This window comes from Chiloscyllium plagiosum, chromosome 41 (genome assembly GCF_004010195.1).
Source record: "Chiloscyllium plagiosum isolate BGI_BamShark_2017 chromosome 41, ASM401019v2, whole genome shotgun sequence".
In the NCBI taxonomy this organism is placed as follows: domain Eukaryota; kingdom Metazoa; phylum Chordata; class Chondrichthyes; order Orectolobiformes; family Hemiscylliidae; genus Chiloscyllium; species Chiloscyllium plagiosum.
In genome coordinates this window covers 3,843,745-3,869,605 of record NC_057750.1, presented here as the reverse complement: position 1 = coordinate 3,869,605, position 25,861 = coordinate 3,843,745, and the positions used below count along the sequence as shown (strand labels likewise).

Sequence of the window (25,861 nt, the reverse complement as noted above, 5' to 3'; positions counted from 1 at the left end):
GACATTTTGTCACCCTACTAGGTAACATCTTCGGTGGGCCTCAGGTGAAGCACTGCTGAAAATTCCTGCTTTCTATTTAAATGTTTGGGTTTCTTTGGGTTGGTGACTTCATCTGATGAAGCTGCAACACTTTGAAAGCTTGTGATTTCAAATAAACCTGTTGGACTATAACTTGGTGTCGTGTGACTTCTGACTTTTTTTTAAGCTGCACAAATATAGGCTTAGCTTTCCTCATAAGGCAACCCCATCAATCCAGGTGTTAGTCTTGGAAAGCCTCCTTGAACTGCCTCCAATGACTTGACATATTTCTTTAAATACGATGACCATTATTGTACTCAGTACTCCAGATGCAGTATACCTTGCATGTCACTGTGGTACTGTCAGGAGCTGGGTGATACAGTGGGCTAAACACTGGCTTTTCTTCTTTGGGAGGATGTTCAAGTTCAGCTTGACCGCTGAAATTACAGCCTTGTTTCCATGTGGGCTGTAAAGGTCCTTGTGGAGATCAGTTGGACATTCTCAATGCAGTTCACTAGTGCTTATTGGTCTTTCAAACCATAATCCCAAATCCATCACAAATTGTTGTAGAAGCTAAAACATAGACTCATGACAAGGGGACAACCATTTAGGACTGATTTGAGGATAAATTTCTCAGTCAGAGGATGGTGGATTTTTGTAAAGGACTGTTGATGTGGAAGATAGGGATCGATAGCATTTTTTGAACAATAAAGAAAACAATGAACAATAAGAGAGTTGAGATAGAACATCAGCACTGTTGTTTGGGGAAGAGTGAACAGGCTCAAGGACAGTTATAAAACTATAATGGGTCAATTACCCTTAAAAGAACTACCATTAATTCAATGAGCAAAAATGTTGTAAATGTGTTGTGAATTCAGCAAGCTCTTTTTGACTAGCTGCTTGAGACTTTAGGTGGAAGAACTGCTTTACTGGTTTGGGCAGGCAGCCTTCAAAAGACCCCTGCTTTTGTCTCCACTGGTATCAAATGCTTGGATTGCAAAATATGGGATGTCTGATGAGTTGAAGCAGCTTTTTATATCATTTTCCAATGAACACAGGAGACTAAAACTATTTCAGATCAAATTAAAAACTATCTGGTGCATTTAAAGATAGATTGAGATATCCTAGTCAGAGACAGAAATTCCTTTTTTGTACAACGTTTTTGCTAATTAATGAGTTCAATGCCTTCATCACTGAACAAGACAGTTCTTTATATCATAAGACACCCCCAGTAATTTAATCAATGAAGCCATCTGCTACTTAACTCTCAGGCACCATTAAAATTCTACAAGGGACTGAGATGAGAACAGGAAAAGTATTTTGCATAGTGGATGTTGCTGCAAGGAATGTTTTCTCGTAGGGGAGAGCTGAGGGATAGATTACTGCATATTTTAAGGGAAATTGCATAAACTATTTGAAGCAATGGAAGATTCAGTGTTAGAGAGATCAGTGAGATTGGTTTTGAATTGTTTAAGGAAACAACCCATATAGATACAACAAAATGGCCTCCTTCCATGCTTGAGATGGCAGCATGTCATTGCAAAACTTAGAGTGAGAAATCAAAAATGTTGCATTGGCATAGTGAGAAATATTTGGAGTTGTTTTTGAGAAACGTTGTTGGATGAGAACAAAGGGAGATTTTCTACCTATGCTCTACCCTATTTAGGAAGTGCTGGTTGCTGTCTGAGATAGGGAAATATGGTATAATCATCTTGGACAGAGCACAGCATAAATGATGTCAAGACTCTGAGACATGATTACTCAAACTAAAGCTGTATTCATAGTAACATAACAACTTAGGACTTAGGAACAGAAGTAGGCTACTTGATTCTTCAGGTTTGTTCTGCAATTCAATCAGATCATAACAGCACTGGTTGTGGTTTCAACTCCACTTTGCTGTCTGTCTCTAACAACCCTCAACTCCCTTGTCTATCAAAGATCTACCCACTTCAGCTTGAATGAATTTAATGACTCTAGACTCCACATGGGAAAGGAATTCAACAGACTAACAAACCCCGAGCCAAAAACTTCAAGTTGTTTACTCTTAAGCTCTGATGCCTTCATCTAGTCTCCGTTTCCTACATGAAATTTAGGAGGTTAAGTGCTATTTACCAATTTTCAAGAGGGAAAAGAAGCTTCTGCTGTTTGGCAAGTCTAAGATGATTGGTTGGACTTAAAAATTGGCTTAAAATTTCAGAAGGGAAGTTAGGAAACACTTCTACACACAAAGGGTGGCAGAAGTTTGGAACTCTCTTCTGCAATCAGCAAATAATGTTAGGTTTATTCCTAATTTTAAAGCTGTGATGATTGGATTGTTATTAACCAAAGGTATTAAGGGCAGAGGGAATACGGAGTTAAGCTGCAATTCAGCCATGATTTCATTGACACCCAACCAGACTCGAGAGGCTAAATGGACATTTCCTGCTCCTATTATTGCTATTTATTGAATAGCCTTCAGTCCACCGTAATAATTACATCCCAAGATCAGGTTCACTATAATGGGAAATAGAACTTAGACCCTTCTTGCCATTATGAATTAGCAATTAATGTGTCACAGTCTCATGCTACAAACTGTAAGATTCTAAACTGACTGGATCCCTGGATCATAGTATACAAGAGGGAGTCATGAAGATGGGGAGGGGAACCAATGATGCAAGCAGCTTTCATTGTGTCATTATTTGACACAATGAAGAAACGGTGGAATTTCACAGCAAGATTTGCAGCACCTAATCTTGGCTTTCCTGTATCTAATTATACTGAGCAATGCAAACCTGATTCTCTTGAATGGGAACACAAGTGACAGTGCAGAGTAGCTCAATGAGGTTTTGTGCTGCAGAAAGGTCAAAAACAGATTTATCAACATAACACATGATAGAGGTTCCCACCCTAAATCCTCAGCAAAACAAAAATCTGTTCACTTCTGTCTTTGGAATGTATTAGTGAAATAACCTGGTGGGGCTTGAATATGGAAAATTCTGACAATACCTGCGCTGTCTTTGGAGTTGGTTAGCAAAGAATCACTGGCAGAAGCTATCAGCAGGGATACTATTAGATCATCTGCCAGCAGCAACACATCATTTAAGTGCAAGCTAAATTTAGCTTTATGAAGAAGGCAATTATGGGAACTGATGCTTATGAGGTGAAAGCAATTATCCGTAACTTTTAAATGCTTCAATCATACTCTGCGCCTGTACATTACCACATATTTAGCACCAGAAATTTGTATGCTCAGTACTCCTCAGATGTTGCATATAGACTGCACCAGACTCTAACCTGTTTTCTCACAAATGTACTTAAAATCATCGTCAAACTTCACAAAGTATAGAGTAATAATTTGCAATATGCTTTTCCTTTCCACCTCTGCATTGAAACAAATGCTCTTGCTCCCATTTTGATCTTGCTGTAAGAGGGGCTCCCTTCACACGGCCCAGCGCAGTGTTTTTCTTTTACAAGGCTGTCATGGTTGGATTGAAGATGCACATGCTCAGTTGCCACCTGTGCCCAGTGTATTCATCCACAGTGAATACCACCACCCCTAATATATTAACGTGGTCATATGAGCAGGCAAGTGGATTAAGGAAGGTTCCTAAAGAGAGGAAGAAAGTTTACCCAGCATCCCAAATACTTCCCAACTGAATATCTGAACAGCATGTGAACAATTTGATGGAAGACATAAAAAAATCAAAACCACTAAGTTTGAACATCTAAATGTTAATGGAGAAATTTTCCAAGATAGCCTTAACATCGTTCCCGCTAATTTTACAACGATTAGAAAACCTACCTGTTGTCCACAAAGCTAACAGCATAGTTGACGGCTGGTCCAGGTGGAATTCCAGCATCTTTGAAAAACTGGATCCACTCTGACGTAGCTGCAGAATAGAAAGAAATTGAGTCTCAGAAGCCAGTCAACATATACCACTTCTCTTTACAAAGCAGGGCAGCTACCATTCTAACTGGCAATGTTAAATTAAACCTTGATGTGGTAGAAAATTATTTAGATTGCTTGGGCAGAAATCATGATCATGAAATTATATTCTTACTATTCAGGAAATGAATTATTTGAAACATTTCATTGACACGCCTTCCATGTCAGATGGTTTGATCACTGAACTGTTTTGTTACAGCACACTGATTCCAGGCAAAGACGAGAAACATACAACATAGAAACACAAGAGACAGGAGCAGAAAACACATATCTGTTCCCTTGAGTTTGCTCCAACTTCCAATATGATCATGGCTGATGGGTTTCAACTTCACCCATTTGCCAACTCCCTATATCCATTGATCTGTCTATCAGCTTAACATATTCAAAACTGAGCATCTATGATCCTCTAGGATACAGGATTCCAAAGCTCATAATCCTTTGAGTAAAGAATTTTCCCATCTTAGCTCCAAACAATCATCCATTCATTGTGACATGGTGCCTATGTTTTAAATTCCCTAGTTAGTAGAAACAACCTCCCAGAATGTTGTATTTGCAATCAGATAATCTCATTCTTCTAAACCCAGAGAGTACAGATCCTGTTTACTCAGCCTCTCATAGCACTAACCTCTCATCCCAGCAACCAATCTAGTGGTCCTTCATTGTATTGCTTCCAATTTTAAGATTTAACATTATAGCATCTTAACTTAAGGTACAAGGAGTTTTCACATTCCCCCCCTACCTGCGTGGGTTTCTTCCGGGTGCTCTGGTTTCCTCCCACAATCCAAAGATGTGCCAGTCAAGGGAACTGGTCATGCTAAATTGCCCATAGTGTTAGGTGCATTAGTCAGAGGGAAATGGGTCTGGGTGGGTTACTCTTCAGAGGGTTGGTGTGGACTAGTTGGGCAGAAGGGCCTGTTTCCACACTAAGTAATCTAAATTATGGCTCAGCACTAAATTTGTCTGATAATACTTCCATGAAGCACCTCAAGATATTTGGTTTCATTAAAAGTACTATATAAATGCAAGTTGTTTAAATCAGTGATTTTTAGGGGTCTGAGGGGGTCACCTGTGTAAAATAAGGAAGGAGTGTAGGACCTGATAAACTATTTATTCATTTGAAGTTCGACCTAGCTAACGCAGGGTTGAAGAGAGATTCAGAATGACAATGGATTTACCACTGACTGTGTCCAGTCACCACATACTGACAATTCACAAAGCAAATGAGCAGTACATCATCACTGGGGAGGGATGAGTAATCCGTTTCAGTCAAATGATGACACAGAGATATAGTACAGTACTTGCAAACCTCAAATGGCTATAGATATGGGTGATGAAGCTGACTGCCAATGTTTGTGCATTTAGAACCTTGAAAGGCAGAAAAGGGCTCATGGTACAGTGGCAGTGCACTAACCCTGGACCACAGAGTCATACTGCATGGAAACTGTTGGTTCAAGCAGTCCATGCTGACTATAATCCCAAACTAAACTAGCCCCATCTGCCTGTGCTTGGTCCATATCCCTGCAAACAAAAGGTTTGCCAGAAAGTTGGCTTCAGGTCTCGCCTGCCAAACAAGTTAGGACAGTGAGGAGTGAAACCTTTGCCAATTCCTTAAAAGGAATATCATTGTCAATCAAAGCCAGGACACACAGCTACCTCTAGCAAGAATCCTTTGCAAGACAACAGTGATAAAGTAATTGCAGTAATGAACCAAAAGGTTTAAAAGGGAAACCGTTTTGCAGCAGGTCATAATACAAGAAAACACTTATACAACACACAACAATCTAATGTCAGGGCAAACATCCATTTTTCTGCATGCTTTCAAAACGACAGTTTTTCAATTTTAACAACAGTTGCAATTCTGCTGTGAAGTAATCTATGCTTAATCTCAGATATTTAGTAGATGAAGGTCAAAGGAACAGTCGGGTCTCAAAGACAAGTGATGAGACAAAATAGTGCTACACAGTAGTCTACACAGAACTGCAAAAGCAGACTAAAAAAAATACAGCTTTCACATTCAAGATAGATCCTTTTTCAGCATCATTAATATATCACTAAAAATCAGTAGAATTTGAAAATATCCTTAAACCATCTATCAGCTTGAACAGTCACTCCTCCCTTCATTCAGTCTGTACTATCTACAAGATAGACTGCAACAAATTGCCAAGGCTCTTCTAACAGTCCTATCCAAGCCCATGACCTCTATTGTTAAGAAGGACAACAGCAGCAGGTGTGTGATAACACCATCAGTTCTGTGACACAACACCATTCGGCAAAGACATTTACTGTCTGCCCTTAAGCACTACTGGGTCAAAAATCTGGGTAACAGCACGGTGAGAGCATTTGCATTGCTTGGACTGTGGCAATTTAAGCTGAGGCCTCATAACCACATTCTCCAGGACTATTAGGCATTGACAATAAAGACTAGCCTTGCTGATGATTTCAACAACCTATGGATGAATTTTAAAATTTAGATTTACACAAAACTAATATCACAATAATAGACCAGTTGGGGCAGGAGGAAAGACAACATTTGAGACAATTCCAAGAGAAAATTAAGAGTTAGCCTGATAAATGTTTTGAAATAATTTTGCTGTCAGTCGGACATAGAGAAGACATTGTCCCTTGAGGGAAAGTCCAAAACTGACGGTTATGAATATAAGATAATCACTAATAAATCCAATAAGGACTTCAGAAGAAATAGATTCCACCATGCAGTCAGAGTGTGGAATGACAATCCAAATTGATGCATCGAGGGGAATATCATGTAAATTTAAGTCAAAAAGTGTGGTGCTGGATAGGCTGGTCAGGCAGCATCCGAGGAGCAGGAGAGTCGGTGTTTCGGGCATAAGCCCTTCATCAGGAACATGCATGTATGTGGAGATAAATGGGAGGGTGGGGGGGTAGGTAGCTGGGAAGGTGATAGGTAGATGATGGTGATAGGTCAGAGGGGAGGGTTGCATGGATAGGTATGAAGGAAGATTGTCAGGTAATCCTCATTTTCTCTCAGTCGATATGAATTTAAGGACAAGCTATTCACGCCCATCAGGGTAAAGTAAAGAGAGTATGGTGAAGAAGTTGGGATGGAAGGAGGTTCACTGTTGTATAATGAGATTCATGATCAAATGACCCTGACACTAATAAGCAAAGATAGCAGTCTAGAATGAGCATGCAAAAAGTGAAGTCTCAGACACTACAATAGACAGCTGTACTTGTTAACCTAAATAAAGGATTGTAATAATACATAAGAAATTGGTGCACCTTACTTAGAGATAAGGAACAAGCATCTTCAGGAATAGTGCATGTACAGATTCTCATAACTCAGAATTAATTCAAACCAGTATCTCAATGTGCAGGCAGCAGAACTGGCTTAAAGCACAAAGGTAAGGTACTAATAATGAAGAAAACACCAGCACTGAATCGGGTTGAGACAAATGACCCATTTCTGTACTGTAAACGTTCTCTGACTCTATTTTTAGATGCTCGTACAAGGAGACCTGCTGTCATGATGTGTCATCCTTATCTGTCTTGCATTTATACATACTTTCATTGTAGCTTGTCAACGAAATGTGTCATCCAACCGCACCTAGGTCGATCCCTCTTTCTGCTACCTCCACTTTGTGCTCTAGAAGATGTCACTGAAGCTGTAAATATTATGTTTAAACGAGATCAACTTCCCTTCATGTTATTTACTGTGTACAAATCTAGATTGGCGGAATTGCATTTAAGTATAACCTATTTTTCTAATCAATCTGTTCAGAGATGTTATTATATACCTCTAGAGTAGGTGGGCTTTGAACCCGGGCATCCAGATCCAGAGGTAGGCACATAACCACTGTGCCACAAGAGTGTCCTGAGCATGTTTATGCTAAACATTGTTAAGCTTCTATTGTGCACATTTATTGTGTCAGTGTGATAAATGTTGACAACACACTAACAATCTCTCCATAATCAACCAATGCCTGTTGTTAGATCAGTAGACATATTTACTTTAAATTAGTTCTGGGAAGACAGGAATTAACTTTTATGACTGCTGGTTACAATCAGACATGAAATTTAAATTTAACCTGCTCATGATGCTTTGTAAAATTGACCTGGGTCTTTTTTTAGAAAATTAGATGGCAAGTTGGGAGCCAATAGTTTCCTCGTAACTTTCTCCACAGCAATGCTTTCGCCAATCAAGTCAGTCTGCCAATTGGTCAGCTCCTGGAGTACAAACTGCTGTGACTGTTTGAAACGTGTCAGTGTTACATTTGCTGTGAGGAGTGCAAGACAAAAAAGCTTCAGCAACACATCTCTCTTATCAGCAATGAAACCCACTGCCTCATATGCCACAGCAATACGAATTACAACTGTGCAGTACAAGCACTATTATTTTTTGATCCATAACATTTAAAGGTTTACAATGGGTAAATGCAATTCATTTCTTCGCTCAATTTTTAAAAATAAAGTTTTAACATAGAACATAACAGCGTAGTACAGGCCCTTTAGCCCTCAATGTTGTGCTGCCCTGAGAAACCAATCTGAAGCCCATCTATCCCCTACACTATTCTATTCTCTTCCATATGTCTATCCAATGATCACATAAATGTCCGTAAAGTTGGCGAGTCTACAACTGTTGCAGTGTATTCCACACCCCGACTACTCTCCGAGTAAAGAAACTATCTCTGACATCTGTCCTATAACTATCACCCCTCAATTTGAAGCTATACCCCCTCATGCTAGCCATCACCATCCTCAGAATAAGGCTCTCACTGTCCACCCAATCTAAATCTCTGATAATCTTACCTGTCTCAATTAAGTCACCTCTCAACCTTCTTAGGTCTAACGAAAACAGCCTCAAGTCCCTCAACCTTTCCTTGTAAGACTTTCCCTCCATACCAGGCAACATCCTAGTAAATCTCCTCTGAACCCTTTCCAAAGCTTCCACATCCTTCCTATAATGCAGTGACTAGAACTGCACACAATACTCCAAATGCGGCTGCACCAGAGTTTTGTACTGCTGCTGCATGACCTCGTGGCTCCGAAACTCAATCCCTCAACTAATAAAAGCTAATACACCATTTACCTTCTTAACAACCCTATAAATATGGATGCCAACTTTGAGGGATCTATGTAAATGGACACTGAGATCTCTCTGCTCATCTATACTACCAAGAATCTTACCATTCGCCCAGTACTCTGCATTTATGTTACTCTGTCCAAAGTGAATCACCTCACACTCATCTGCCTCCTGTCAGCCCATCTGTGCAGCTTATCTATGTCCCTCTGTAACCTACAACATCCTTCAGTACTATCCACAACTGTACTGGCCTTCATGTCATCTGCAAATTTACTAACGCATCCTTCTATGCCCTCATCCAGGTCGTTTATATAAAAATGACAAACAATAGTGGACCCAAACCAGACCCTTGCAAGTTCACCATTAGTAACTGAACTCCAGGATGAACATTTTCCAACAACCACTACCCTCTGTCATCTTTCAGCTAGCCAATTTCTGATCCAAACCGCTAAATCACCCTCAATCCTATGCTTCCATATTTTGTGCAGTAGCCTACCATGGGGAACCTTATCAAACACCTTCCTGAAATCCATATACACCACATCAACCGCTTTATCCTCATCCATCTGTTTGGCCACTTTCTCAAAAACTCAATAAGGTTTGTGAGGCACGACCTATCCGTCGCAAAACTATGCTGACTCTCCCAAATCAACTTGTTCCTATCCTTTTCCAACACTTCACCCATAACCAAAGTAAGGCTCACTGGTCCATAATGACCAGTGTTATCTCGACTTCCCTTCTTGAACAAGGGAACAACATTTGCTATCCTCCAGTCTTCTGGCACTATTCCTATACACAATGACGACATAAAGATCAGCAATCTCGTCCCTGGCTTCCCAAAGAATCTTAGGAAAAATCCATCTAGCCCCTGGAATTTATCCATTTTTTAAAATGTTGTGTTGCAAGATCTCATGCATTCCTACAAGCTAAAAAAATGTCAAAGTTCGGAGATGGTGTTTGTGTGTTAATGAGTCAGTTTGGTGTTGTCTTCATCATTCAGTATTTAGATTGTTTTGGAAGGATTTTGATATACTTCCTGAATGGGAACAGCCAGAAAACAAAGCAGACACATAAGCTGTCTGAAACAAACCACTGTAGAGTCAAGTAGCAAAGGATTGCAACTGAACTGTAGGGAGAAAATAGAAAATCAGTTTTAAGTTAAGCAAGGTGACCTGCTAAGCATGCAATATTTCATATATTACACAGCTAACATGAAAGCAAATTCAACTAATACCTGCACAATTTGTGACATATTCTGATCATCTCATGGACAGACAAAATTACAAAAATGGCAATCCTCTCAAAGGGAAACTCCCAACTATGTTGGATCCATCAATCAGAAGCAATTTTACAGGTTCACACAGAGGAAGGATGGAAGATGATTGATTTTCATGAGGATGTTGAGGAATTTCTTCTGAGGATTGAAATCTTCAGAACACTTTGCCACAGACAGCTCTGGGGACAGGGCCCTTATGTATATTTAAAGCTGAGATATATTCTTATCAGGAGGGATATAAGGGTTATTGTGAAATGACAGGGAAGTGGACATGAGGAATGTTCAATCAGCCATGATCCTACTGAATAGCACCAGCAGACCTGAGAGGCCAAACAGCCTACTCCAGTTTCTACTTCTTATGGTCTTATGATTTTCAGTAACACATGGTAGCAGGAGACATATGACCAAAGCTCTGCTTCATGCATGCTCTTAAATGTGACAAGAAGGTCCTCAAGCCAGGGTTGGAGGATTTGAGCTACAGGGAGAGGCTGAATAGGCTGGGGCTGTTTTCCCTGGAGCATTGGAAGTTGAGGGGTGTGATCAATAACATCAGTTTGGCAACAGGCACCAATACGCAAAACAGTAAACCTCACATCGACACCCGATAACTATTTCATGTGGTAGAACCTGCTTCTCACGGATTGGTCTCTTTAGCCACCAGCAAACGTGCTCATGAAGAGCAACCCCTTCCCCAATGGAGTTGATTTGATGCATGTTCATCATCTCTGGTAGATGGAAGTATGCCAACACCAACCAGACAAGCTGCACTGATAGAAAACATATGATCCATGTCTGGCAAGTGGAAATAGCTTGCCAATTCATGTCAATATGCAGCTAACCAAATGAAATTCAGTCCACTTTCAGAAAGATTGAAGACATTTGCATGCAAACTGCAAAAATGTACAGTCTAAATCATAAGGAACACACTTGTTATATGAGAGAAAGTGAGGACTGCAGATGCTGGAGAATCAGAGTCAAACGTGTGGTGCTGGAAAAGCACAGGTCAGGTAGCATCCAAGGAGCATGACCCTTATGCCTAAAACGTTGACTTTCCTGCTCCTTGGGTGCTGCCTGACCTGCTGTGCTTTTCCAATTACACACTTTTTGACACATTATTGTATGCTTGGGTTGTCATGAGGCAAGGACTGATAGGATTGGGATAGTTAGCATGGCTTTATGTGTGGGAAATCATGTCTCACGAACTTGATTGAGTTCTTTGAAATAGTAACAAAGAGGATTGATGAGGGCAGAGCAGTAGACGTGATCTAAATGGACTTCCGTAAGGCGTTTGACAAGGTTCCTCAAGGGAGACTGGCTAGCAAGGTTAGATCTCACGGAATACTGGGAGAACTAGCCATTTGGATACAGAGCTGGCTCAAAGGTAGAAGACAGAGGGGGTGGTGGAGGAGGGTTGCTTTTCAGACTGGAGGCCTGTGACCACTGGTATGCCACAAGGATCGGTGCTGGGTCCACTACCTTTCGTCATTTATATAAATTATTTGGATGTGAACAAAGATGGTATAGTTAGCGCGTTTGCAGATGACACCAAAATTGGAGGTGTAGTGGACATTAACTGCAGTCCTTCTCCATCTTGTTTTATCAGATTCAAAGGCAACCATGCCCTTTAAAGAAAGTCTGTCTCTTCCATTGTGTTCAACTGACAAATGGAAATTGCAATTCTTTAATCTTTTTCATTTATTGCCACAGGATTGTTACAAGAGAAATATAAAGAGGTCATTCAGCCCCCTCAAATCTGTTCTACAATTCATTATCTTAACTCCATCTATATACCTGCCTTAGTTCCATAATCTTAAATCCTTTGCCTAAAAAAATCAGAAATACAGAAATGACCTTCAAATTGCAGAAGTCTTGAAACAAAAACTTCCTCACTATTCCAAGGTCACTAAATTAAATGCATAAGTTATGAAACATTCATAAAAATCTGAAAACTTGTCAGAACAGAAAATATTTCACCCAATTAACTGAAAAACATTCAGTGCTTTCCTTGTTCTATTTAAATGCCTTGAGCCTACATCTTACACAAAAAAGAAACATGTCGACTAATACATTTAAACATACAAATTAGGAGCAAGATTGGGCACTGGGCCTCTACTGCCTGCTCCACTACTCAATAAGATCATGACTGATCCGATTACTCCACATTCCCACCTATCCCCAATAACTTTTCATGACCTAACTCATCAAGAATCCATTTCATTCTGATTTAAAAACAGTCAAGGAGTCTGTAACCACTACCTTTTGAGAAAAAAAATTCAAAGGTGTATAATGTTCTGTGGGGAAAAAATATCATTTTTACCTTCGTCATAGATGGTCTTTTATTTTGAAATAATTACTAGATTCTCCGACAAGAGGAAACATCCTTTCCACACCACCCAGAGTCTTACATGTTTAAATTAAGCCACCTCCTAGTTTTCTAAATTCCAGCAGATATATACTTAGCCTGTATAACCTTTTGTAAGAAATGCTACCCATTCTAGGTATTACTCCAGTAAATTGCTTCCAACATATTTACATCCTTCCTTGAATAAAGAGACTAATATTGTACACCAGATGTGGTCTCACTAATGCCCTGTCCAACTGAATCATAACCTCCCTACTTTTGCATCAGAATAAAGCTGCACTTTGGAGATTCATGGATTAATCAGGGAAAGTTGACATAGATTTGTTAAAGGAAGACAGCGCTTGGCAAATATGACCAAATTTCTTTTTTGACAAGTAACCAGGAATGTTGTTGACAGTAATGCATTTGATATGATCCATATAATCAAACACCTTGCCAAAGTCTAAGGCCAGACTGGTCAAGAAACTAAGAAGGCTAAGTAGCAGAATGGATCCAAAATTGGCTGAGAGGCAGGAAGTAGAGTATTATGGTATAGGGATGTTTCTGTAACTGGAGGCTGTTTCTGGTGGTGTTGCATAGGGCTGGCTGCTGGGGTCTTTTAGGTTACATTACAGTGTGGAAACAGGCCCTTCGGCCCAACAAGTCCACACCGACCCGCCGAAGCGCAACCCACCCAATACCCCTACATTTACCCCTTACCTAACACTACGGGCAATTTAGCATGGCCAATTCACCTGAGCTGCGCATCTTTGGACTGTGGGAGGAAACCGGAGCACCCGGAGGAAACCCACGCAGACACGGGGAGAATGTGCAAACTCCACACAGTCACCTGAGGCGGGAATTGAACCCGGGTCTCTGGCGCTGTGAGGCAGCAGTGCTAACGCACTGTGCCACCGTGCCGCCCACGGGTCCTTGCTGTTTGCGGTGTACATTGATGATACGGACTCAAAAGTAGCGCATATGATCAAAATGTCTACATATGACACAAAAATTGGTAGGATGGGCAACAGTCAGGACAGCATAAACTACAGAAATTTGTCAACAGACTGGTCAGACAGGTAGAATAGTGGGCCAATGGAAATCAACTTGGAAAAGTGAGAGATCCACCATGGAGGACTAGTAATGCAAGGGATACTAGGAATAGCAGATTCTAGACAGTAATGATGATCACAGGGCTCTTGGTGTGCAGAGGTCAATGGCATAGATTTTAAGGTGAGAACTTTTTCATCCAGAGAGCAGCAAGAGTCTGCAATTCACAACCTGAAAGAGAGTTTGAATCAGAAATAGACTGAAAGCAGTTAAAGTAGGCAGTCCCCCAATTGCCTTCTCAAGGGCAACCAGGAATGAGCAATAAATCCGACATCGAAGAGGTCCAACCTAACCGGCCCAAGAACCCCCGGAACATTCAAGGCCATGACAAGTACCCAGGACCCCATTGGAGCGCACACTTACCCCTTGGAGAAGCAGACTTCCCTCAGGATCGACAGGAGCAGTTACCTACCCAGGAAAAGTGGGAGATGCACTGGACTTCAGGTGAGACTGACAATTCGGGCTTTGAAGTACCCCTCCAGAGTACTCCTGGTAAACATCCAAGCCATTGAGACCAAAATGGATGAATCTAAAGCTAGACTCACCTTCCAAAGGGAATTGAAAGACTGTTGCGTGCTCTGTTTATGGAGACATTGCCTCCTCCTGCTACACCTGACTGTGCCTTACAGTCCGAGAGTTTCTCAATTCACCAAGTGGACCACTCAGCGTCCTCGGGCAAGACAACAGGCAGTGGGGTCTGCCTCCTAATCAATACCTCCTGGTGCTCAGATATGGTTACCCTAGTGCATTACTGCTCCCTACACTAAGAAGACCTTCCAATAAAGTGCTGTCTCAACTAGCTACTGCATGAGTTCACCTCCGCTATCCTGACTGCAGTCTACATCCCACCCTTTGTGGAAGTGAAGAGTGCACTTGATGAAGTATACAACACTGCAGTCTTGAGAAAGAATACTTGGAGGCCTTGTGCATCGTAGCTGGTGACTACAACTAGACCAACCTCAAGAATATGTTACCAAAATACCATCAACACGTTTCCAGCCTCACCAGAGGTCCGAAAATGCTTCCTTGAACTAAAGATGTCTAATGGTCTATCCCTGTCCACATTTTGGAAATTCAGATCACAATGCTGTGCTCTTCCTCCTGGCTTACAAGCAGAAATTGAAGCATGAGCACCCAGTATAGAAAGTGTTGCAGTGATGGCCTGAGGGAAAATGAGGACTGTAGGTGCTGGAGATCAGAGTTGAGAGTGCAGTGCTGGAAAAACACAGCAGGCCAGGCAGCATCCGAGCAGGAGAATCGATGTTTTGGGAAAAGCCCTTCATGAAGAATGAGGCTGAGAGTCGACAGGGTGGTGAGATAAATGGGAAGGGGGGGGTGGGGCAGGAAGGAAGGTAGCTGAGTGCGTGATAGGTAGACAGAGTGGGGGTAATGGTGACAGGTCGGAGAGGAGGGTGGAGCGGATAGGTAGGAAGGAAGATGGGCAGATCGTGAAGGTGGTGCCAAGTTGGAAGTTTGGATCTGGAATAAGATAGGGGAGGGGAAACGAGGAAACTGGTGAAATCCACATTGATGCCATGGGGTTGGAGGGCTCCGAGTTGGAAGATGAGGCGCACTTCCTCCAGGCATCGGTTAGGGAGTGGTGATGGAGGAGGCCCAGCACCTGCATGCCTTTGGTGGAATGGCAGGAGTTGTTGAAGTGGTCAGCCATGGGGCAGTGGGGTTGGTTGGTGTGGGTGTCCTGGAGGAGTTCTCTGAAGCGGTATGTGAGTAGGCATCCCATCTCCCCAGTGTAGAGAAGACCACATCGGGAGCAATAAAAACAGTAAATGACCTGTGTGGAAATGCAGGTAAAACTCTGATGAATGTGGAAGGCTCCCAGGAGGTTTGGGGGGAGGGGTCTGTCCTTGATGCGGTTTGAGGGGTGTGGTTTGAGAGTGGAGGTCCGGGAAGTGGATGAGATGTGCTGGAGGGCATCAACCACCACGTGGGAAGGGAAATTGCGGTCGTTAAAGGAGGTGGTCATCTGATATGTTCTGTGGTGGAATTGGTCCTCTTGGGAGCAGATGCGGCAGAGGAGGAAGAATTGGGAATAAGGGATAGCATTTTTACAGGAGACAGGGTGGGAAGAGGTGTATTCCTGGTAGCTGTGGGAGTCGGTGGATTTGTAGAGAATGTCAGTGTTGAGTTGGTCACCGTTAATGAAGATGGAGAGGTCCAGGAAGGGGAGGGAGGAGTCTGAGATGGTCCAGGTGAACTCAGGGTGGAAAGTGTTGGTGAAGTTGATGAACTGTTTAACCTCCTCGTGCTGATGTACCATCAATGTAGAGAAGGAAAAGGTGGGGAATGGTGCCGGGATAACTGCGGAAGACGGACTGTTCCACGTAACTGACAAAGAGACAGGCATATCTGGGACCGATGGCTACCTCTTTTGTCTGGAAGAAATGGGAGGATTTGGGGCAGCACGGTGGCTCAGTGGGTAGCATTGTTGCCTCTCAGCACCAGGGACCCAGGTTCAATTCCCGCCTTGGGCGACCGTCTGTGTGGAGTTTGCACATTCCCCCTCTATCTGCATGGGTTTCCTCTGGCTTTCTCCCACAATCCACAGATGTGGTCAGGTGAATTGACTATGCTAAACTGCCCGTAGTGTTAGGTGTATAAAAGGGGTAAATATATGGTAGGGGAATGGGTCTGGGTGGGTTACTCTTCGGAGGGTCGTTGTGAACATGTTGGGCTGAATGACCTGTTTCCATACTGTAGGGAATCCAATCTCATCTAATCAAAAGAGAAATTATTGAGGGTGAGGACCAGTTCAGCCAAACAAATTAGTGTTAGTGGAAGGGTACTGGTGAGGACGTCGGGAGAAGAAATGGAGGACTTGGAGGCCCTCGTCATAGCAGATGGAGGTATAGGAACTGGATGTCTATGGTGACGATGAAGCATTGGGGGCCAGGGAAATCAAAGTCTTGGAGGTGATGGAGAGCGTAGCTGGTGTCCCGAGCGTATGTGGGGAGTTCCTGGACCGGGAGGATAGGACAGCAACAAGGTATGTGGAGATGGGCTCGGTGGGGCAGGAGCAGACCGAGACGATGGGTTGGCCGGAGTAGTCAGGCTTATGGATCTTGGGTAGGAGGTAGAATTGGGCGGTGCGTCGTTCCCGAACCATGAGGTTGGAAGCTGTGGGTGGGAGATCCCCTGAAGTGATGAGGTTGTGTACGATCTGGGAGATGATGGTTTGATGATGGGAGATGAGGTCATGGTCACAGGGGCAATAAGAGGAGGTGTCTTCAAGTTGGCACCTGGCTTCAGGGATGTAGAGGTCAGTGTGCCAAACTACCATGTCCGCAGGTTTGATGTTGGGGTTGGAGCGGAGGGCTTGGAGGGCTGTGTGTTGCGAGGTTGGAGTGGGTGAGGGGGGGGTGGAAAGATTGCGATTGGTCAATGTCCAGTGGCTATTGGAAATAAAGAAATTGAGGGCAGGTATCAGACCGGCATGGGGTGTCCAGGTGGATGGGGTGTGGTGGAGGGTGGAGAAGAGGTTTTCGGAATATGGGCAGGTGTCTTGGTGGAAAAAGTAAGTCTGGAGGCGGAGGAAGAAATGTTCGATGTCACAACTCGCGCTGAATTCATTAATCCGAGAGCAGAGGGGGATGAAGGTAAGGCCTTAGCTGAGGACTGATCGTTCGTCCTCAGTGAGAGGGAGGTCTGGAGGGATGGTGAAAACCAGGCAGGGCTGGGAGTAGGACCTGGTCCAGGGCTGGAGCTGGAGTGGAGGTGGAGACTGTAACTGGAGTGATGGTCTGAGGCAATGGAAGGTGTTTTATGTGACTGCTTAGAGATAGTGGACTGGTCCATATTCAAGAACTCAGCAGCTAACCCACTACTGTCACAAACTTCATGTGTAAGCATGTAGAATATTGCATGCTGAAGAAGTTAATCCGAATGTTCCCAAGTAGAAACCATGGATGAACTGGGAGATCCACTCCCTACTGAAGTCCAGGTCTGAGGCATTCAAGTCGGGCAACCCTGACCTATACAGGAAATCCAGGTACAAACTTTGTAAGGCCATTGGAAATGCCAAGAGGCAATACTAAGCTAAGCAGAGACCCAAACCAACCACACGGACAGCCGTCATTTGTGGCAAGGCTTACACGACATCACAGGCTATACAGCAAAGTTAAATAGAATCACGGGCAACAGTACATCCCTACCAAATGAGCTCAATGTATTCTACACCTGTTTTGAACAGAAGGCCAGGGAAATGATGTCATCCTATCTTAAGAGCATCAGATGCACTTGTACCCATGGTCATGATCATAGATGTCAGATTGGTTAGAGTGAACCCACAAAAGCGACTGGCCCAAATGGAGTACCTGGCTGTGAAATCCTATGTGAACCAACTGGAGGGCACATTCACAGACATGTTTAACCTGTCCTTACTACAATCTGAACTCCCTATTTGCTTCAAGAAGACCACCATTATCCTGAAGCCAAAGAAAAATCATGAAGCATGCCTCAAAGATTATTGGTAGATGTCTCTGACCCCGATAATTATGAAGTGCTTCGAGAGGTTAGTCATGGCTCACATCAACTCCAACCTCCCAAATCACCTTGACCCTTTGCAATTCACCAACCAGCGCAACAGATGCATAGCAGCCACCACCTTCCTGATGCTACACTCAATCCTTGGAATATCTGGATGACAAAGATAGCTAATCAGACTCCGATTTATTGACCACAGCTCTGCTTTCAAAATCATTAATTCCAAACAAAATTATCTCTAAATTCTGAGACCTGGGTCTTAGCTCCCTCCTCTGTAACTGGACACATGACTTGCTCACCCATAGACCACAATCAGTAAGAATCCTCACTACGGGTGTCCTGCAAAGCTGCATACTCAGCTCCTACTATACTCCTTAAACACTCAGGACTGTGTGGCCAAATTCTGCCCCAACTCCATTTACAAATTAAAAACAGAAAGAACTATGGATGCTGGAAATCAGAAACAAACGCAGATAATGCTGCCAGACCCGCTGAGCTTCTCCAGCAGGTTCTGTATTTGCTTCATTTACAAGTTTGCTGACGATGCTACCATTGTAGGTTGGACCTCAAACAATGACAAGACAGAATACAGGGAAGAAATTGAGTGTTTAGCGACACAGCGTAAAGACAACAATCTCTCGATTAACATCAGCAAAATGAAGGAGCTGATCACTGACTTCAGGAAGTGAAGTCAAGGGTACACCCCTGTCTGCAGCAATGCTGCTGAGGTGGAGATGGTCGCGAGTGTCAAGTTCCTAGGAGTGATGATCTGTCCTGGTTCACCCACAAGAACCCGATATTCATGAAAGCACAACGTCTTTACTCCCTCAGGAGGCTAAGGAAATTCAACAAGGACTCTTACCAATTTTTATAGATGCACCATAGAAAACTTCCTATCTGGATGCATTACAGCGTGGTGTGGCAGCTGCTCTTCTGAACACTGCAAGAAACTACAGAGAGCTATGTCCACAGCTTAATGCAACACACAAACCAGCCTTCCATCCACTGACTCCATTTATGTTTCTTGCTGCTTCAGATAAGCAACCAATACAATAAAAGACTCCTTCAGTTGTACTCTCTTCCATCGGGCAGAAGACATAAAAGTTTGATCACACATACAAATAGACTCAGGAACAGCCTCTTTCCCACTGCTTTCAGGCTTTTGGACAGACCTCTCAAATGTCCTCTCTCTCTCTACACCTTCTTTGCTATTGTAACACTAATCTGCAATCTACTCTACTACGCTGATACACTTTGTATGGTACAATCTGTGAATAGCATGTAAAACAACACTTTTCACTGTATCGCAGTATATGTGACAACAATAAATCAATAGATCAAATGCTAGCCCCTCCAAGGACGTCCAGATCCCATGAGTGAATTAAGAAAAAAACTCTTGCAACATTTAAGCCGTGTTTAGATATACACTCAGGTTATCCAAGACCAAGAACTGGATAATGGAATGAGTTTTGTCAGACGTTTGTCAACCAACTCAGCCAAAATAGGCCACAGGGCCTCCTTTAGTGGTGAGAGAGTATGGTCAGGTGTCACCTTAAAGTCTCATCCAAAGGACGGCACCTCTGACCGTGCAGCAATCCCTCAGTACTGTAACAGGAAAAGAAAGGTCAGCCTGGACCTTCTGTGTTCAAAATGGTGCGGAGTTGGCAAACTCCCCTCTGACTCACAGGCCAGAAATAGAATTTGTCAGAGGAACAGCTGCTTTGGGAATTAAACTCAGGAAAGGTTCAGATTTGCTGGAAGTCTCTCCCTCCCTCTCTCTCTGCCAACCCGTCGGGGTGTCTCAGGCTCCCGGGGGCGGGGGCGGTGAGTTGGGAGACGGCGGGGATGTGAATATTGAGGAGCCAGCTCCGGCTCCGGCTCCGGCTCCGGCTCCGGCTCCGGCTCCATCCCCGGCCCCGCTCCCACTCAGTGCCGAGCCCCGAACACTGCGGCTCCGGATTTCAGCCCGATTTCCCCTCCGCAGCCTCCTCCCCAAGGCCTCAATGACACCCCCCGGATCCGGCCGCTTTTCACCAACTCACCGAGAGTTACCGACACCATCTTAGCAGCGGCTCCGCGGAGCGCCAGACGTCATCTCCGGGCGCCCGACAGGAAATCCTCGCAACCAGTCCCTTAGCAACCAGACCAGGCCCCACTGACAGTCCCTTAGCAACCAGACCAGGCTCCACTGACAGTCCCTTAGCAACCAGACCAGGCCCCACTGACAGTCCCTTAGCAACCAGACCAGGCTCCACTGACCAGTCCCTTAGCAACCAGAACAGGCTCCACTGACCAGTCCCTTAGCAACCAGACCAGGCCCCACTGACAGTCCCTTAGCAACCAGACCAGGCCCCACTGACAGTCCCTTAGCAACCAGAACAGGCCCCACTGACAATGCCCTTAGCAACCAGACCAGGGCCCACTAACCAGTCCCTTAACAACCAGACCAGGGTCCACTGACCAGTCCCTTAGCAACCAGACCAGGCCCCACTGACCAGTCCCTTAGCAACCAGAACAGGCCCCACTGACAATGCCCTTAGCAACCAGACCAGGGCCCACTAACCAGTCCCTTAACAACCAGACCAGGCTCTACTGACCAGTTCCTTAGCATCCAGACGAGGCCAGACTGCACTGACAGTCCCTTAGCAACCCGATCAGGCCCCACTAACCAGTCCCTTAGCAACCAGGCCAGGACCCACGCCCTTAGTTACCAGGCCAAGCCCTACTAACCAGTTCATTAGCAACAAGGCAAGGCCCTTAGCAACCAGGCCTCACTGACCTGTCTTGTAACAACCAGGCCTAGCCCCACTGACCAGTTCCTAAACAACTGGGCCAAACCCACTGACCAGTCCCTTAACCACCAGGCTAGGCCCCAGTGACTAGTCCCTTAACAACCACACCAAGCCCCAGTGATCAGTCCCTTAACCAGACCAAGCCCTTAGCAACCAGGCAAGGCCTCACTGACCAGTCCCTTAGTAACAGAGCGGTCCCCAGGTTCTTAGCAATTAGGCCAAATCCCACTGACCAGTCCCTTAACCAGACCAGGCCCCAATGACCAGTTCCTTAGCAACCAGACCAGGTGCCAGTAGCCAGGCCCTAGCGACAAGGCCAGTGGATCAGCCACTGGCAATTTTACCTGGTCCTGGCAACAAGACTATTATCCCTAGCAATGAGGCCACCTCCAGTCAGACTAGTGAAAAACCAGATCTGTTCTGAGATAATAGACCAGAAATTATGGAAACTAAGTGAGTCACCTTAGTATTCTGGCCAGTTGATCTTTCAACCAGACGTAACCTTAGGAATCAGGCAAATGCTAGTTGTAATTAGACTAATTACCCGAGTAAACATTTCATTGAACCTAGAAATTAGAGAAGTGACCAAAGGAAACTTGACCCAAATTCTATCGATAGTGTAACCCGGGACAATAAATGGAACAGGACATCATGAAGCCATTTGAACCTATTCTGTCATTCAGTTTGATCTTGGTTGATCTGCATTTTGATCCACTTTGGTTCCAAGTCCCTTAATATCCTTGCCCAAAATAAAATCAATCTATCTAATTTTTAAAGTTTCAATTGACCAACTGGCTCAGCAGCTTTTGGCAGAGAGTTTCAGATTTCCACGACAATGTGTGTGGGTGGCACAGGTGGTTAGCACTGCTGCCTTAGAGTGCCATGGACCCGGTTCAATTCCAGCCTCAGGTAACTGACTGTTTAGAGTTTACATGTGTCTGTGTGAGTTTCCTCTGAGTGCTCTGGTTCCTCTATAGTCCAAACATGAACAGGTTAGCTGGATTAGCCACGGTTAAAAACCGTATGCAGGGTAACGGGGATAGGGTCTGGAATGGGATCCTCTTTGAGGGTCAGTGCAGACTTAAAGGGCTGAAATGCCTCTTTCAGTCTGTAAGGATCTATGAAACAAATGCCAATCATATTTCAAGAAGCATTCCCTTCTCCAGTTCACGATGTTGAGAGTTCAAGTCCCACTTCAGAAATTTAATTTAGGTCAACAGGATTTTGAAGTTGTACACAATGCTATTATTTGGATGAGATGTTAATTTTCAATCCTGTCTGTCTCTTCTGGTTACTTATGATAGTACATGATAAATTTTTGAAGGCCGAGAGTGAGGCATGACACTGTAATACACTGGGGTGGTTGAGACAATGTCATACAATGTATCTTCACGGCTAGTTTGTGGAATTATTCAAACCCATAGAGATAGCAACACTATTTTCTATACAAGGTTAATTTGTGGATACAAAATTCAACTTCTTTGTTTTATTCTAAACATAAGATCTGCAGATGATGGAAATCTGAAACAAAAACAAAGATTGCTGGAGAGACTCAGCAGGTCTGGCAGCATTTGTGGAGAGAAAACAGTTTTAATTATTGCTGTGTGTCCAAAAAATAAGCTAAAGTCTCATTCTAAAATAAAGTTCAAGCTTGAAAATTGAGAAATTGTGATTTCAGAAACATTTTATTTAATCTCTGAAAATTGATACATGTGTAAAACAACATCCTAAACTTTTTCAGCAAGGGAAAACAACATTTGTTTTGTGCAACTTGGGAGGATTCAGATGCTGAGCACTGAGTCTGATTTTAACTCCATGCAAGTGGTTAGGTTTAAAGCAGTTCAAATCTCACCCAGTACTGCCTCCTCTTTGGAAGACTGTATGCCAACAATTCCTGTTGGAGGCAAGTTCAACAGAATCTTAGCTCTCCTCCACTTCAGAAGGTGGCGATCATTCCTGCACAGTGGTCTCAAGGCACTGGCTAGAGTAGGTAACCTCCAAGCTTCACCTCCAAGGCTATGCTAAAGAATGAGTGTGAACAAATATTTGACTTGGGGGGGGGGGGGGGGGGAGGAGGAGGAGGAGGAATCTGGTATCTAACATCTACTTGCCCGCTTACCGTCCAGGGTTCACCAGATAGCAATTAGGAGCAGCTAAATGACCAGTTTATTCTCCCCTTCTCCCGCTCACCCCCAATCTTCTCCATGTTTAAGATCACTCCAGTACTGGAACACAAAGTAGATATTAACAAGATCATTCAACCATTTTTAGTTAATTTACCAAGAAAGAAAAAGTGCAGATCCTCATCACAGTGTGTTTCTTCATTGATGCCATACCTTTTAAATACATTATCCTAAGACCAATCAGACTCAATGAGCCAAAGGGCCTTTTCTGCGCTGTATGAATCTAAGTGTTTGACATCCTCAAAGAATTTTCCAATATATGCCACACCTTAGCCCTTCTTCAGTTCTTGTTCCATGGTTTTGGGTATAATTTGTAGTATTTTAGATTTCTCTCTTTTTCCATTCCCATTTTCTAACAAATCTATACAAAGAACAAAGAAAATTACAGCACAGGAACAGGCCCTTCAAGCCTGCACCAATCCAGCTCCTCTATCTAAACCTGCTGCCTATTTTCTAAGGATCTGTATCCTTTTGCTCCAATCCCATTCATGTATCTGTCTAGATACATCTTAAATGATGCTATCATTCCCACCTCCACTGGCAACACATTCCAGGCCCCCATCACCCTCTGCATAAAGAACTTTCCACGCATATCTACCCTAAACCTTTCCCCTCTCACTTTGAACTCGTAACCCATAATGGAGTCCCCCACTCTGGGAAAAAACATCTTGCTATCCACCCTGTCTATACCTCTCGTGATATTGTAGACCTCAATCAGGCCCCCCCTCAACCTCCGTTTTTCTAATGAAAATAATCCTAATCTATTCAACCACTCTTCATAGCTAGCACCCTCCATACCAGGTAACATCCTCGTAAACCTCCTCTGCACCCTCTCCAGAGCATCCACATCCTTTTGGTAATGTGGTAATATAGGAGGTTCACCATTCACCCTCACTTGCAAATCCTACTAGGATGAAAGACAAATTTTAATTCATTTTCGAACTCAGGTATAACCTTATAAGAGACAAAAAAAAAACTGCAGATGCTGGAATTCAAAGTAGACAGGCAGGAGGCTGGAAGAACACAGCAAGCCAGGCAGCATCAGGAGGTGCAGAAGTCGAGCTGAACCCTTCTTTAGGACTGGGGGTGGGTGTGGGGAGAGCTGCAGATAAAGGGGGTGGTGGAGGCAGGATGGTGATGTGAGGAGAGGTGAAGACAGGTAGCAGGCACAGCTTGGTTGGTCATTAGGAGGAATGAATCCGGTCAGTGGCAGGGAGCAGTGGAAGGGAGGTGTGCGGGGGCGCGGAGCTGGGAAGGGAGTCAGGGGATGAAGAGGGAAGTTATTTGAAATTGGAGAACTCAATGTTGAGTCCTCCGGGTTGTAGGGTGCCCGGACTGAAGATAAGATGTTGTTCCTCCAATAGGAGCTGCGGTTCATTTTGGCAATGGAGGCCAAGAATGGTCATGTCAGAAAAGGAGTGGTTGGGGGAATTGAAATTAGCAGTGACTGGGAGGTCCGGTTGGCCCCTGCGGACCCAGCTGCGATGCTCAATAAACCATTCCTAAGTTTGCTTTCAGTCTCCCCAATGTAGAGAAGACCACACCAGGACCACTTGATGCAGTAAAATAGGTTGGAAGAAAGGCAGGTAAACCTCTGTTTCATCTGAAAGGTCTGTTTGGGACCCTGGATGGAAGTGAGGGGAGTGGTGTACTGGCAGGTTTTGCATTTTTTCTAGTTGCAGGGGAAGGTACCTGGAGGTTCGGTGGCGAGAGTGGCATGAACCAAAGACTGTAGGCGGGAAAAATCCTTGAGGAAGGCAGAGAAGGGTGGGAAGGTGAAGACATTCTTGATGGTGGGGTATATTTGGAGTAGGTAGAAATGTTTGAGGATGATGCATTGGATGCGGAGACTAGTAGGATGGTAGGTGAGAACAAGGGTGACCCTGTCTTTATTGCATTGGGGGGGGGGGGGGTGGAGGGGATTTGGAGCAGTGGAACGGGAATTGAGGTGGTGCGGTGGAAGGCTGTCTGGATGATGGAAGGAGGAAAAGCATGTTGTTCAAAATAGGTTGACATCTGGGATGCTCGTGAGTGGAATGTCTCCTCATCCAAGCAGATGAGATGTATATGGAGGAATTGGAAGAATGGGATGGCGTTTTTAGGGTACTGGGTGGGAAGAGGCATAGTCCAGATAGTTATGGGATTTTGTACCTTTGTAGTAGATGTCTGGAGACCGTTGCTGCACATGGAAATGATGAGGTCAAGAAATGGGAGGGAGGTGTCCGAGATGGCATGAATTTGAGGGCAGAGTGGAAGTTGTGGTGAAATCGATTTACTGCTCCAGTTCAGCCTGGGTGCAGGACACTGCATCGATGCAGTCATCGATATAATGGCGGAAGAGTTGGAGCACAGTGCCTGTGTAGGTACTGAAGAGGGACTGTTCAATATGGCAGGCATAACTGGGGTCCATCCAGATACCATGCCACCCCCCTGATTTGGAGGAAACGAGAGGAGTTAAAGGAAAAGTTATTGAGGGTGAGGACCAGTTTGGTGAGATGGAGGTGGATATTGGTGGGGAGGTGAGGACCAGTTCGGCGAAGCAGAGGAGGGTAGTGGTGGAGGGGTGAGGGCCAGTTCAGTGAGGCAGAGGAGGGTACCTTATAAGAGACATACGATGCAATACATTAAGAAATTAATCCTCAGCATGATTGAGCTAC

At 44.0% G+C, this 25,861-nt stretch overlaps 1 protein-coding gene across 4 annotated transcripts in view; it reads right to left on the bottom strand.

Moving 5' to 3' along the window:
• c41h19orf47 (chromosome 41 C19orf47 homolog) overlaps positions 1 to 20,377 on the bottom strand; it is a 43,217-nt gene extending 22,840 nt beyond the window's left edge. For 2 of the 4 annotated variants that reach the window (XM_043680766.1, XM_043680768.1), the window contains exons 1-2: positions 20,272 to 20,377; positions 3,800 to 3,887 (exon numbers count right to left, since the gene is read on the bottom strand). In XM_043680766.1, the coding sequence (XP_043536701.1) occupies positions 3,800 to 3,887; positions 20,272 to 20,290 (107 nt within the window). In that variant the 5' untranslated portion in view covers positions 20,291 to 20,377. The remainder of the gene's footprint in view (positions 1 to 3,799; positions 3,888 to 20,271) is intronic. The other 2 variants (XM_043680763.1, XM_043680764.1) reach the window with 1 other exon arrangement.
• Positions 20,378 to 25,861: the final 5,484 nt, after the last annotated feature.